At 37.1% G+C, this 15723-nt stretch overlaps 1 protein-coding gene across 7 annotated transcripts in view; it reads left to right on the forward strand.

Annotated features, from left to right (window-relative positions):
• Positions 1-15723, forward strand: part of CD109 (CD109 molecule) — a 168080-nt gene that overhangs the window by 140001 nt on the left and 12356 nt on the right. For all 7 annotated transcript variants that reach the window (XR_009263074.1, XM_058734482.1, XM_058734481.1 and 4 more), the window contains 7 exons: positions 22-103; positions 2260-2488; positions 5530-5695; positions 7470-7660; positions 8329-8484; positions 9537-9602; positions 13162-13304. Coding sequence is in view for 6 of the 7 variants with exons in the window: in XM_058734482.1 (XP_058590465.1) it covers positions 22-103; positions 2260-2488; positions 5530-5695; positions 7470-7660; positions 8329-8484; positions 9537-9602; positions 13162-13304 (1033 nt within the window). In the remaining variant the exon portion in view is untranslated. The remainder of the gene's footprint in view (positions 1-21; positions 104-2259; positions 2489-5529; positions 5696-7469; positions 7661-8328; positions 8485-9536; positions 9603-13161; positions 13305-15723) is intronic.

Genomic DNA, 15723 nt, shown 5'->3' on the forward strand with positions numbered 1-15723 from the left:
TATCTATTTTTGTGTCTTCAGGTTATCAGAGAGAACTTCTCTATCAGAGGGAAGATGGCTCTTTCAGTGCTTTTGGGAATGATGACCCTTCTGGTAGTACTTGGTAAGTGTTTTACTAACAGAACAAATCTGCCATGAATGGGCTCTCATTAGCTAATTAATTGCCAGTTAATAGCCAATGGGCTCTCAAAATGGCTATGAAATTGACAGATATGTCCCTGTGTATATAGGCTTGTAGATTTCTTTTCCTATTGCCTGGCTTTATAGTAGATTTTCCTTTTAAAATATGGTTTTAAAGCAATAATAAGTAAAGTGTTTTTATTTAGAAAAGATAAGTCATACATCCTTTTTTTTGTGGTGAGAAAAACAATAAAAATACTTACGATGATTATGTTGTTGACAAGAAAAACGGGTTAGAAATACTGAGTGATTGTGACATAGTTCTTTTCTTTATTTTTAAAAAGCTTTTTATTGGAGAGAGAGCATTCAAGCAGAGGGAGGGCAGAGGGAGGAGAGAGGCTCCTATACTTCCTTACTCAGTGTGGAGCCTGACACAGGGCTTGATCCCACCATCCTGTGATCATGACCTGAACCATAATCAAGAGTCGGATGCTCAGCTGACTGAGCTACCCAGGTGCCCCAACATAGTTCTTTTCTTAATCAGACATGGTCAATACAAATTTTGTGTTAACACAGTCAACGTTGTTTCTTTAAGGTTATTATTATTATTATTATTATTTTTGTGGAAAACAGTGACAGAATTAAGTAATAAACATCCACATTTCCTCCAGAATGGAATCTATGTGTGGCTGATTTTGGATGATTACTTTATCTCCTTGAACTATTGTTAATTCTACATTTCACTCAGAAGAAGATTGACTAACTGTAGCAGTCAGGTTAGACAACGCACACTGTGGTAACAACCACCCCTAAAATCCCTTAACAAGGGTTTTTCTTGCTCAGGCTGCATTTCTTCTTTGGGTCGGCAGGGGGCTCTGTAATCTGCTCAACAGCCACCATCTCACCAGGAGGCTCCAGGCTTGCAGCAGTCTGGAAAGAGAAGGCTGGAGTATCCACCACTGGTAATCAGGTGCTTCAACCTGGGTGCAACATTTCTTCTCAGTTTATCATTATCAGAGCTGGTCACATGGCCATGCTTAACTTCAAAAGGGCAAAGAGGTGAATTTCTCTGCATACTCAAAGTAAAATAGAGGACCAGATATTACTGAATATTGGTGATATTTATCACACTAAACACTTCATAGGATGAACCATATCTGCTTCAGATTTTCTTTTGGCATGCATCAGGATATAGATCCATAAATAGAAAGGTTTCAGTGTTTTATTGCTTGATGATCTTTTCATCTAAATATTTAGGTGAAATATTGTTCTGTAGCAAGCATTGGCAAACTTTTGCTATAAAGGCTCAGATAGTAAATATGTTAGGCATTGCAGGCCACATAAAGTCTCTGGTGTTTTCTTTCTTTCCTTCCTTCTTTCTTTCTTTCTTTCTTTCTTTCTTTCTTTCTTTCTTTCTTTCTTTCTTTCTTTCTTTCTTCCTTCCTTCCTTCCTTCCTTCCTTCCTTCCTTCCTTCCTTCCTTCCTTCCTTCCTTCCTTCCTTCCTTCCTTCCTTCCCTTTAAAAACCATGCTCAGGTGGAGGGTGGTGGAAGAGAGACACACGTAAATAGACCCTGGGCTGGATTTGGCACAAGGACCAGATTTGGCCCAGACAGATTTGGTTCGTAGGCTGTAATGTTCTGACTCCTGTCTCATGGGAGAGAAACTATCCATTTTTGCTAGTTTAACGTACTCTGGTTTGACTGTGAATTATATATAGTTAATCCATTGCTTTAGGGCTGAGTGAAGTGTGTGGTGGGATCTTCTTTGGTAAATAACTAGAAAAGTCCAAAGATGATAACCTTGGACAGTTTCTTCAACTCTCCTGGAGTGTTGAATTCCCAATCTATAAAATAATAAGGCAGGATTAGATGATTTCTAAATTCCTTTCCAAATCTGGTATTTTGTGAGTTGACCTGGAATTTCTTGACCACACTCAAGTGGAAAATGTATCCACCAGCTGGGCTGAGATGTTTATGTTGTTTCTTGGTTGTCTTTCTTACCTTTGTTCTTTCTTTAGTGATCATCCTTTGGTGAATCTTCTGGTAGAAAATATGTTGTTATTGTTGATATTTTCTCGTTCACTGTTAGAGGACTTCATAGAGTGTATTTTATATGTTTTTTCTCCTTTCTCACCTAGGTTGTCAGCTTTTGTTTTAAGATGTTTCCTTGAAGCTGATCCTTACATAGATATTGATGAGAATGTGTTACACAGAACATATACTTGGCTCAAAGGACGTCAGAAATCCAATGGTGAATTTTGGGAGCCAGGAAGAGTGATCCATAGTGAGCTTCAAGGTGGCAATAAAAGTCCAGTGACACTTACAGCTTATATTGTGACTTCTCTCCTGGGCTATAAAAAATATCAGGTATTTAATCTTTAATTTAATAAATTATGGGTGGAAAATCGCAAGGAAGGTAGGTCTTAATGGATCAAATGTCTGGAAACTTAAAGACTTTTGCAATTGTATATCACTTTTGAGGTCTGAATTTGGACACCTTTGGCTTTGCATTTCTGGCTTTATTTTAGAATCTGAAAATGAAAATATTAACCCACTCTTTCAGAATAACAAAGAGAATTCTAAAAATTCTTTTTAATATAACTGTTTTTGTACTTGCTATTGGTAAGGTAAATCAATACATATTTTATCATTGGAAAGGTTAATTTCTTAGGGGAAAGAAAATTCTCCAGAATTTGGGAATGTATTCTAGCACATTTAGATTGCAAAGGATTTTTTTTTAATTTCTAAAATAATATGGAGCAATGACCATGTCTGCTAATTTAGTACATAGTACACCGACACTCTAAAAAGCATGTTAAGTAGGCATGGATGTCTGGATGAGAATGTGTATACATGGAAAGTTATGCTAATGAGCTTAATTCTGCTCCAGAGCTGTCTCAGTGATTGATGCCTTTATTGCCTTAATGCCAGCTGCATTTCACATGATTGAAAACAGCCATTCTCTGTTGTAAGCTCCTGCCATTTCCCTAGTCCAGTACTAGGCACATGGAAGATAACTTTCCCCTAAATTTAGAGCCTTAACACCTGAGATCAGATATGAGTAACATTTTTCTCAAACTATATTTTGTGCTCTCATCTGAGTTCATGATATTAAATGGTAGAAAAAATTCTATTTTTTATTTCTTATTCCTTCTAGGGAATGGTGCCTATTTACTCATAAAAACTGGAAAGCAGTGTTCTTTTCTTTTTAAATTTTTTTTCTTTTCTTTCCTTCCTTTCTTTCTGTTTTTATTTAAATTCCAGTTACTTAACATACAGTGTAATATTACTTTCAGGTGTAGAATTTAGTGATTCAACACTTCCATACATCACCTGGTGCTCATCACAAGTGTACTGCTTTAGTCCCCATCACCTATTTCACCCATCTCCCCATTCTCCTCCCCTCTGATAACCATCAGTTTGTTCTCTATAGTTAAGAGTCCATTTGCCTCTCCCTCATTTTTACCTCCTTTGTTCATTTTTTTTAAATTTGTTTTGTTTTTTAAATTCCGCATCTGAGTGCAATCCTATGGTATTTGTCTTTCTCTGACTTATTTTGCTTAGCATAATACTTTCTAGCTCCATCCATGTCATTGCAAATGGCAAGATTTAATTCTTTTTTATGGCTGAGTACTATTGCAGTGTGTGTGTGTGTGTGTGTGTGTGTGTGTTTGTATGTGTACTACATCTTCTTTATCCATTCATCAGTTGGTGGACACTAGGGCTGTTTTCATAATTTAACTATTGTAGACAATGCTGCTATAAACATTGGGGTGCATGTATCCCTTCGAATCAGTATTTTTGCATTCTTTGGGTAAGTGCCTAGTAGTGAAATTGCTGGATGGTAGGGTAGTTCTATTTTTAATGTTCTGAGGAACCTCCAGAGTGACTGTACCGGTTTGCATTCCCACCAACAGTGCAAGAGGGTTCCCGTTTCTCCATATCCTCGCCAACACCTGCTGTTTCTTGTGTTGTTGATTTTAGTCATTCTGACAGATGTGAGGTGATATCTCATTGTAGTTCTGATTTACATTTCCCTGATGATGAGTGATGTTGAGCATCTTTTGATTTACCCATTGCCATCTGTATGTCTTCTTTAGAAAACTGTCTATTCATATCTTCTGCCCATTTTTAAAAAGATTTATTTTTTTTAATTTTTAAGTAATTGCTACACCCAACATGGGGCTCAAACTCATAGCCCCAAGATCAAGAGGCATATGATCCACTGACCAAGCCAACCAGGTGCCCCTCTTCTGTCCATTTTTAATAGGATTATTTGCTTTTTGGGTATTGAGTTGTATCATTTCTTTATATATTTTGGATACTAACCCTTTATCAGGTATGTAATCTGCAAATATCTTTTCTCATTCCATAGGTTTGCCTTTTAGTTTTGTTGATTGTTTTCTTTGCTGTGCAGAAGCTTTTTATTTTGATGTATTCCCAATAGTTTATTTTTGCTTTTGTTTCCCTTGCCTTCAGGAGACACACCTAGAAAGAAGTTACTATGGCCAGTGTCAAAGAGGCCTGTGTTCTCTTCTAGGGTTTAATGGTTTCAGGTCTCATATTTAGGTCTTTAATCAATTATGAATTTATTTTTGTGAATGGCGTAAGAAAGTGGTCCAGTTTCATTCTTTTGCATTTTGCTGTCCAGTTTTCCCAACACCATTTGTTGAAGAGACTTTTTCCTATGGGATATTCTTTCCTACTTTATCAAAGATTAATTGACCATGTAGTTGTGAGTTCATTTCTGGATTTTCTATTCTGTTGATATGTGTGTCTGTTTTTGTGCCACTACCATACTGTTTTGATTACTACAGCTTCATAATATAACTTGAATTCTGGAATTGTGATGCCTTCAAGCTTTGCTTTTGTTTTTCAAGATTACTTTGGCTATTCAGGGTCTTTTGTGGTTCCATACAAATTTTAGGAGTGTTTGTTCCAGCTCTGTGAAAAATGCTGGTGGTATTTTGACAGGGATTGTATTAAATGTGTAGATTTCTTTGGGTAGTATAGACATTTTAACAAATGTGTTCTTCCTGTCCCTTAGCATGAAATGTCTTTCCATTTGTTTGTGTCATCTTCAATTTCTTTCATCAGTGTTTTATAGTTTTCAGAGTACAGGTCTTTCACCTCTTTGGTTAGGTTTATTCTTAGATATCTTATTGTTTTTTCTGCAATTATAAATGGGTATGATTCCTGCATTTCTTTTTCAAAAGCAGTGTTATTTTCAAAATGAATAACAAATATTTAAATGTCAATGATCATCATTGATTCCTATTGCCTAGGACAAAGTTAGGGGCTTAACAGACACTGAAATTATTTTTTGAATAAATGTTTAAAAATACTTTTCATTTAAATGTGTGGTTATGGGTTATTTTCAATAGTAAAATATATGTTTTTTTTTCTAGCCTAATATTGATGTACAAGAGTCTATCAACTTTTTGGAGTCTGAATTTAATAGAGGAATTTCAGACAATTATACTTTAGCTCTTATAACTTATGCACTGTCATCTGTTGGGAGCCCTAAAGCCAAGGAAGCTTTGAATATGCTGACTTGGAGAGCAGAACAAGAAGGTAATGCATGGGGTCATTTGAGATTGTTAGACTGCTATGCATTATGAAATATATAAATTATGTGAAAAGGTTTTGTAAGCCAGATATGAAGTTGATAACATTTATATCTTCAGAATGTGAAGAGGGGTACCTGGGTGTCTCAGTGGATTAAGTGTCCAACTTTGGCTCAGGCTATGATCTCATGGTTCGTGAGTTTGAGCCCTGCATCAGGCCCTGTGCTGACAGCTCAGAGCCTGGAGCCTGCTTTGGATTCTGTGTCTCCCTCTCTCTCCGCCCCTCCCCTACTCATGGCTGTGTCTCTCTCTGTCTCTCAAAAATAAATAAACGTTAAAAAAATTTGTGAAATGGAAGAAAAATGAAATGCAGATGAGATCAGATGGGTCTGACATGGCTGCTTCTGCTCTCCCTGAGTTTTCTAGAGAATTCGGGGCTTGGTTGTTTCCTTCTTTTAGATATGTTCTGCCCTATGTCAGTTACCTTTTGAGTTCTCTGATACCATTTCTGGTTGGGTGGCCTTCAATGGTCCGTAGGATGTTGGGTTGTGGAGAGACTTGGGTTTGAATTCTGGTTCTGCTACTTGCTTTTATAAGCTTCAGTTTCCCTAGATGTAAAATGGGAATAACTCCTAGCAAATGTTCAAAATTTGAATGAATATGCTAACTCATAGAATGTGAATGCCACAAAATGCTGTTAGTGAGTTGGGTGACTTTTTGTTTTAATGAACTACAACAGGACAAAAAGTACAGGTGTTGCTACTTCCCAAATGGCCTCTTTGGTCAGGGATCCAGAGAGCGGTGTGGGTGTGTGAGGGAGACAGAGAGAGAGATAGGTAGGTAGACAGACAGACAGACACAGAGATGGGGATGGGTGGGCAGAAATAATTTTAGGTAATGTCTACTGATTCAAAGCCCTGTTAATTCAAGAAGGGATAATTGTAGAAAGTGTTTTCCACACTACACTACAGAAAGTGATTTCTAAGAGTGTGAAAAATATTGCATTATTGTTAGCGGTACCTTAAAATGAATTCTTACTATTTTTTTTTTTTTTTTTGCCTGTTGCAGTGCTGGGGATAGATTATTACACAGAGATGGAAGTCCTTGGTATTCCTTCTCTGCTTGTACAAGTGGTAGTTATTTCACATTCCACCTAAGTGTAATCATCATCTAAAGAGTAATATTTGAAAGGGGGTAGGGAGCACCAAGTAAGATGTTCCTCTGGGGGCAGCAGGGATATTTCTAGGAAGATTGTCAAGTTGGCCAGAGTCCTTCATTTTTTCTTGGGGCCTTGGATTTTGAACTTATAACACCAAGTTTCAGATAATGAAAAAAAAGGCGAGGTTTCCTAGAACATTAGAGCTGGTTAATGGCAGATTCCCAGAACAGGGTTCTTTCTAATGTATCCTAAAATATTTTTGGGATGGCCTGGTCAGAAATCTTCTAGAGTATATGTTTTTTTCTTATTTATAGCTGTTTAGTCTCAAGCCAAACATGTGGGATTTCTCTTGGGAAATTATTTTCATCAAAACATTCTAAAATATAAGCAAGAGGAAAAGGATGAAAATTTAAAAGTTATGATAGTTTAGAAAGTGACATATAAGTGAATGTTTATATGTGTGTCTGTGTTTGTGAATACACATGTATTTGCATGGCATAAATATATACGTATATATTTTTATATATAGCCAGGTAGAACTTGGACCAGTGTAGGGATATTTAATGGTATAAAATGTAATTTTTGTTCAGTTGGCCAGACTATTATTACTTGTCTTTTGCAGGAGGCATGCAATTCTGGGTGTCTTTAGAGTCTAAACTTTCTGAATCCTGGCAGCCACGCTCCCTGGATATTGAAATTGCAGCCTATGCGCTACTTTCACACTTCCTGCAATATCAGGTTTCTGAGGGAATCCCGATTATGAGGTGGCTAAGCAGGCAAAGGAATAGCTTGGGAGGTTTTGCATCTACCCAGGTGAGTGATGATAGTTTTTAACTTTTTTAATGTTTATTTATTTATTTTGAGAGAGAGAGAGTGCACACGCACAAGCCTGGGAGGGGCAGAGAGAAGGAGAGACACAATCCCAAGCACTCTGGTGCAAAGCCTGATGTGGGGCTCGAACTCACGAACCATGAAGTCATGACCTGAGCCGAGATCAAGAGTCGGATGCTTAACCGACTGCACCACCCAGGCGCCCCATAGTTTTTAATTTTTTAAACTAATTAATAGTTTAAATATATACGTAATGTTTTAAAGGAAGTATATGATTGCTTTTTTCATAAAATTGGCAATTAAAAAATTTGGTACCTTAAGTCAAAGGTCTGAGTTACTCATTTTAATTTTTTCTCATCACTGATATAAACAACGTATTTGATATGTATATGGAATAAATTAGTTCCCCATTATGTTGGTCATCTTTCATCTATGGTAACTGATACAGTAGATACTCAGCTTCAATCAGCGGGTATTTTCCACACCTCTCCTGTACTGTAGGTCAAGGACATTCAAAAATGAATAAAGGAGAGCTCCACTCTCAAGGAAGGTGGATGAATGCGTAGTGGGTGTCCTAAACATTACTAAATTTACTCTTTGGTGACCTTGATATATACTTACATGCACACATGTTGTTCTTTCCTCAACAGGACACCATTGTGGCCTTGAAGGCCCTATCTGAATTTGCAGCTCTAATGAACACAGAAAGTACGAACGTCCAAGTGACTGTGATGGGGCCCAGTTCACCAAGTCCTATAAAGTTTCAGATTGACAGACAGAACCGCTTTCTTCTCCAGATGGCAGAGGTATGGACAGGGGGTGGTCATTTAAAATTCCATGTGGATGATTCCTTATGCTGGAATGCTATTTTATTTCCATTCTATCGACTTCAACAAAGACTTGTTTCTAGAGCCTTGTAAAGGGACTGGGGGGAAGGAGTGTCCTCCGTTGGTTGAACTGCTGAGCTGGGGAAGAAAGGAGGGGATGGGAACTTTGGAAAGATTTGGAAAAGGAGGAACCATGGGCTCTATCATATTGGGAAAAGAATGAACACACCTGTTGAGTTCCTATTCTTTGCAGGCACTGTGCCAGATTTCTTTACATGTGCTATTGCATTTACTTCTCAAACCGACACTAAGAAAGTAAGTACTTTCATCCCCACCATGCACATGATAAAACTGAAGCTGAGACAGAGGTTAAGTAACTTGTTTAAGATTATGTTGCTAGCAATAGTAGAGCTAGGGTTTGAACCCATGATTTCAGACCATGTTCTTTTTTAGCTAGACCACATGTCCTCTTAGGAGAATTGATAGAACCAGTAGTAGGATTCTTCCTTTGAAATGTAATAAAGGACTATTCTAGACCCTAACTTTATTCCTGTGGTTAACCTTGGGGGAAGTTGAGAGTGAGGGATGAAAGTGCTAACTTCAAGGCTGAAAAATGAGGAAGAGGAATAGTGATAGAAGAGAAGGAATAGTGTTCATCATAATCAATGATCATGTGCCACTGGGTTCGTGGGAAGGCCAGAAGATTAGGTGCTGACTAAGGGAGACTGGAGGAGGGAGATGACCATTGTTTCTTGTCTTTCCTGCTTCAGAAGGGCAGCCCTGACTATGGCACTGATGTGCCCTCCCAAAGGGCAAAGGTGAGGGTGTGTGGAGAGTGTCCCTTCATCTGTCTTCACCTCTCTTCTCTGATGAGCCCATAGCTTTTGATATGTGAGACTGTGCAAAATTCTTAGAGCTTTCCACAGATGGCATACACTCCCAGTGAGGGATAACACTGATCTCCTGTGCTACCTGGAAGGACCTAGATATGGAATATTAACCGTATTCACCTTTTTTCCACCTTTATTCAGCTTTCAGTGGTACAGCCAACTGCAGTTAATATTTCCGCAAGTGGTTTTGGATTTGCGATTTGTCAGGTATGTAACAATGTTTATTTTTGTTTAGTTAAATATGGCTTGTTTTAATAATTTTGGGGGGTACTGCTAAATCTTTAACTTAATGTATAAAATTCTTGAGGATTTATTTCTGTGGACTTAGGCAAGATAGATCACTCTCTTTAATAAAAAGTATCAGAGATGTTACTAGTAGTCAGTTGACAGTAACCAAATGGATTGATAACCTTGGAAAAATATTTCTTGAGTATCATATGCTTTTTGAAGTTAGGATTAATTCTTCCAATGTGATTCATGTGACTTGTTGGGAAGTCCCAACTTTCACTTTTTTTGTGAAAATACAGCTCAGAAATTCTAATGCTGGGAGAGTTTCTACTATGACTTGATAAATAAATACATTTAAAATTTTCCTATAACTTTTTAATATCCATTTAAAAACATAAAGGTCAACATGATATTATAAGGAATTGACTTGAAGATAGGAAATGTGTCCTTTTAATGGAAAATCTTATACAATAGTAAATAAAACAATTAGAGCATGATACGTTTAGCGCTTTGTTATAAGAATAAAATCCAATGAAACTTACCCTTAATGGTGCAATAGGGCTAGAATAAAATCAAAATAGTATGTAAAATCCTGAGTCGAATAGTTATTATAGTACATAATACATTGAAAATTACAGGGACTTGACATAATCTTTAAAAAAAATTTTTTTTCATGTTCATTTATTTTTGGGTGAGAGAGACAGAGGCAGAGCATGAGTGCAGGAGGAGCAGAGAAAAAGGGAGACACAGAATCTGAAGGAGGCTCCAGGCTCCGAGCTGTCAGCACAGAGTCTGATGTGGGGCTCAAACTCATGAACCATGAGATCATGACCTGAGCCATTAACCAACTGAACCACCCACGTGCCCCAGGACTTGACATAATCTTACTGGAAACCAAAAACAATATGTGATGGGACCAAAAATGGTTATGTGTTTGGTTAGAATATACAAACCAAACAAACCCTGAAAGAGTTACTGAGAAAGTTAAAAAATGGCTATGATAGAGGAAAGTTACTTTTCCAAAAAACCATACAAGTATTCTAGTTGAAAGGACAGATATACTAGCTAAGGAGGGCAGATGGAATTATTTCTAAGTGATTCTAAGATTATTTTGTATGATATTCAAAACATAGCAGTAAATGTTTTTTAAAAATCAAGGAAAAATGATCACAGTTAAAAGGAATAGTATCCAACAAAAAGGATAGAAAAAGAAAAGGGTGAATAATTTATATTTGTCTTTACTAACAAAGGCCATGTGAAAATTCTCATTCCCAAGCTGTCTTTCAATGCAAATAGCAAATCTAAAAGTAAATACAAAGGCTATTTTAGGTATAATTGAAAAACTATATGTACTTAAATCACCAAATTGGTCGGAATTGATTCTTGATAAACCAAATGTAGACGAATTACTGAAGCCAAATGAGTTTTACTTGAGTTTTGAAGGAACACAGCAGTAAATGTGGTACCTACTGGAGTGCCTGGGTGGCTCAGTCAGTTAAGCATCTGACTTCAGCCCAGGTCATGATCTCGCGGTTCGTGGGTTCAAGCCCCACATCAGGTTCTGTGCTGACAGCTCAGAGCCTGGACCCTGATTCAGATTCTGTATCTCCTTCTCTCTCTGCCCCTCCTTTGCTCATGCTCTGTCTCTCAAAAATGAATAAATTGTTAAAAAAAAAAATGTACCTGCTGGTCAGAACACTCACTATTCCAAATCTGTATCAACATGCAGAAATCTTATAAGCACTTCTCATGATGGAGAAACAAATTGCAAAAAAGTTGGTCACCCAGAAATAGTTACTGAGATTTCTTTTAGTTGATATTTTTGTAAGCACTCTGGATACAGAAAAGCAAAGAAACTTCTCAGGTTTGCAGTAAGTGTTAACCTGTTTGAAGTACTAAAATGCTAAACTGTTGGAAATAAACTGCAAGACATCTCAAAGTGTTCTGAATGGGCAGTTGAGCTTTTTGTAGGTCAAACATTAACCCTAATACTACGTTATAGATGAGTATTAATTATGATCCAGAGGGCACATTTTGTAGTTCTTGTTTGTTTCCTGATGACGTTGGTCTCTAACGACAATTGCATGCCACTGGAACGAGGATGATGGAAATAACAGAGACCGTCTCTCCAATTTTATGAAACCATTCTTCAGCTCCTCTAAGAATATTCTAAAATTTTAATTGTGGTTCCAGAAAGAGTTAGAGAATATCCAGAGTGAGATAACCAGAATGATCAAGGGAATGAAGGATTATATGAGCTAGGTGTAGCAGAATAAAAAGTTGTAATTCTTAGGTTTGAAAGAGGAAGGCTTAGAAAGAATATTTTTTAAAGTGTGAAAATCAGGGGCACTTGGGTGGCTCAGTCAGTCAGTGAAGTGTCTGACTCTTGGTTTCGGCTCAGGTCATGATCTCACAGTTCATGGGTTCAAGACCCGTGTCAGGCTCCAGTGCTGACAGTGCAGAGCCTGCTTGAGATTCTCTATCTCTCCCTGTCTCTCTGCTCTTCCCCTGCTCACACACGTGCTCATGCTCCACCCCCCCCAAAAGTAAAGAAATAAAATTAAAAAAAATTTGAAGTGTGAAAATCTACAGTGGGTACCAGGTGTTTAGTTCTGAGGGTGTGTGTGTGTGTGTGTGTGTGTGTGTGTGTGTGAGAGAGAGAGAGATTTAAGTATAAGAAAATACAACATTACATAGCAACAATAAGGCTTATGAATTGTGGTATCAAAAAAGGTGGAAGAGGTACAAAATTGCAATAGGTTCCAATTCAACTTGGCATGAGGCAGGTGTAGGAAATTTTGAGTGTATTCCAGAGCTTCTGATCTTAGGAACTCTTTGGGCAAAAAAATAACAAGAACAACAACAAAAAAAACCCAACAAAAAACAAAAAACAAAACTTGCCCTTACACTTGCCCAGTGTCCCCACAGTACCTTTCACACTAGTGGTAGGCACAGAGTATTTGCTGAAAAAGACCAAGTTGTCTTGAAATTCATCATTTATTTTATCATCTTTGAAAAATGTTATATGGTCAAAAAGAATGCTGAGTAATTGAACAGGTTTCTGTTCAACCAGGGCTCTTGAATGTTTTATTTTTGATTTATTTTACTGAGAGTTTCTAAGGTTCCCGTTTGTGAAAAATGACACCAGTTGGGCAGCAGAACTTAGGAGTTAGTGGATGCTCTCAAGAGGAGATAGGCAGTAGTATCACTTCTTTTCCTAAAGGGAATGTTTTACATTCTTTGGAAGGAAAAAAAACCATACCCATAATATCGTGAAGGTCTATACTTGTTTTGGAGTATTAGCTAACAATTCCCTCAATTTTAAAAATCATTTCTTATAAGCTTTTATAACACTTGTTAATAATAGTACTTTTTTAGCTAGTAAAACTAGCTTTTTCCTTGATTGAAGATTACAGTTCTAGTTGGGTTTATCCCAAAGAGAATCATTACCTGATATTTATAATACATAATGGTGGTAATATATTGCTAATGATTTATTACTAGTTTAGTATTTATGTTAATTTATTATTTATTGCAGCTTAATGTCATTTATAATGTGAAAGATTCGGGTTCCTCCAGAAGACGAAGATCTGTTCAAGACCAAGAAGCCTTTGATTTAGATGTTGCTGTCAAAGACAATAAGGATGATATAAATCACTTGAATTTGAATGTGTGTACAAGGTTGGTATCTGTTTAAGTCCTTTCTCTTAAAAAAATAGATTTGAAGGTTTTATTGTATATATGTAGTTATCTAACTATACCAATATAAGGAGTTACATTTAACAAATATTTTAGTTATGGTTACACTTCCAATTACAAATTAGAAATTCTGTTTAATTCTATTTAAGTATTTTTCAATGTGTCCAAAATTGTTTACAAGTTTTCCTTGTATTCATAACAAATCTGAATAGAAAATGTTAATAAAATGTAGGTCTAATTTAAGAAAACTTTAAATGAACCAATCATGTTTAAACTCTAATATCATTTATTTCTTGGCAGTTAGTAATTTTCTGTCAAATAATTATTCCAGTTTCATATTTAACCTTTAGTGTTATGCTTTTATCCCAAGACTTCATAAGAATATGCAAATTTAATTAAGAGAATGGGGTTTTTAGACACAGTGGAAATCTTCCAGTTTAGAAGGTCCTCACCTTGGATAAATAGGCACTTTTAGCTTCTAGGAGTACTTAATAAGGCGATTCTTAAATTTGTTCTGTATCCAAAGCATCTGAAGATCTTGTCAAAAGGAAAAGGGGTTCCCACTCACAGACTTCACAGATTCAGAGTCTGTGAGCTGCCTTCTTCAGCTTTCTTGGTCATTCTAATGCACACACAAGTTTGAGAGCAAATCCTTTAGAAGGTTCTTGAATCAAGAGACTTTACAGTTTCTTCCTTGTCAGTCCTCTTACCTCTGGATGATTTGATGTAATGTTGGGAGTTACTGTAAAGATGCATTGACATTGAGGAGCTGCTGTTTGCTCTTTTTAAATACCCCATAGTGATCTGGTTGAGCTTAGCTTGTTGTTGGGCTGGAAGTCACTGATGTGGTACTGAGCTGGCAGATGCTCTTCAGAGTCATCTCTGAGTATTTCCCCTGGTGGCCAACCTTTTTAGCCATTTCTTGTTGAATCCAGTCTCCTTCGTTACTGCTACTAGAAACTGAAGAAAATGAAAAATGAAATTCATCTGGAATCACCCCTAAAACACAGAGTTGCCCACGGAAGGGGCATCCAGATTGAACCTGTTATAATCTACAGGCACAAGGCTGATACATTGCAGGCATACTAGTACAGATATACTATCTTTGGGCCTTCATGTTCATGATTTTGGTATAAATGTCACATGTGTTTGCCCCTTTCCTTCCCTTACTGGGCATTTTGGACCAGCAGGAGGGGGATATCAGAATTTCTTCAGTGACTTCCTTTTAGCTAAGAAGAAAGTTATTCCTTGCAAAGCTTGTGATTGGGTTCTTCCCCGGAAGAGCAGCATCAAGTTATTATTATTATTGTAAGTAGTAATAACCTACACTTATCACAAATTTACATGCCAGGCATTATACCAGGCACTTTTACATTCATCTCATTTAATCTTTACAATAACTCTATAAAGCAGGTGGTATTATTAACCCTGCTTTTCTCATTCATTCACTCACCATTTATTCATTCTTCATTCATTCATTCATTCATTCAGTAAATATCATTTGAGTCTCCATTATGTGCCAAACACAGTGTCAGATGTTGGAATATAATGGTGATTTAAAAAAGACACAGGCCCTGTCTTCATGGAATTTACTGTTTGGAGGGGAGACAGAAATTAATAAAAATAAATCTTCTAAGTAAGTTTAAAATTCTGGTTTTGAAATGGGCAAAGCAGCATAGTCTTTGGAGCTGTGAGAGTGATTTTACCTTTTAGGGAGGTCAATTGAAGGAACAGATGAGGAAAATTAGGTGAAACTAAGATTCAGATCATGATGGGGCCTTTTTACTTATAAGAGCTCATGAAAGGATGCAGAATTCCAGATCTTAACCTATCATCAGGAATCAGAGGGACAATAGACTTTGATACATAGAGGATATCCCTCCCTCCCCACCCCGCCCTGCCTTTTGGGAGAAACTGGAGAAGGGAACTGTTTTCATGTGAAAGTAGGGGTTGGTCTTATAAAAAGGATTTGGATGCTGCTACTAGTCTTCTGAGAAAAATATGATACAAAATACAAATATTTTCAATGAAAATTTTCAGTGGCATTTAATGGAAAGAAAAACTGGTATTTCAGGCACTTGATTCCCATCAGTAGGGCCCAAGCCCTTACTCATCTCAGATAAATTTTTCTGTGTATGGCATGGTAATTTAACAAGTTCTGTCCTGGGCCAGTAGAAAGACCAGGTCAACCAAGGCACTTTTGATGGTGTGCTGAAAGTCATCGTATTTAAGCAGACTGGCCATTCTTCTCATCTTTAATGTCTGCTCAAATACAAACACCTCTAGCTGCAGTGCACTTATTGGTTTTCAATAGCATCTCTTCTGGCTGCATGCATCGCCCCACAGATGGTTTCACTTGTTTGGGGTCGCTGAGCCAGCTGTCGTCAGCAGTTGTAACTGT

This window comes from Neofelis nebulosa, chromosome 6 (genome assembly GCF_028018385.1).
Source record: "Neofelis nebulosa isolate mNeoNeb1 chromosome 6, mNeoNeb1.pri, whole genome shotgun sequence".
Taxonomy (NCBI): domain Eukaryota; kingdom Metazoa; phylum Chordata; class Mammalia; order Carnivora; family Felidae; genus Neofelis; species Neofelis nebulosa.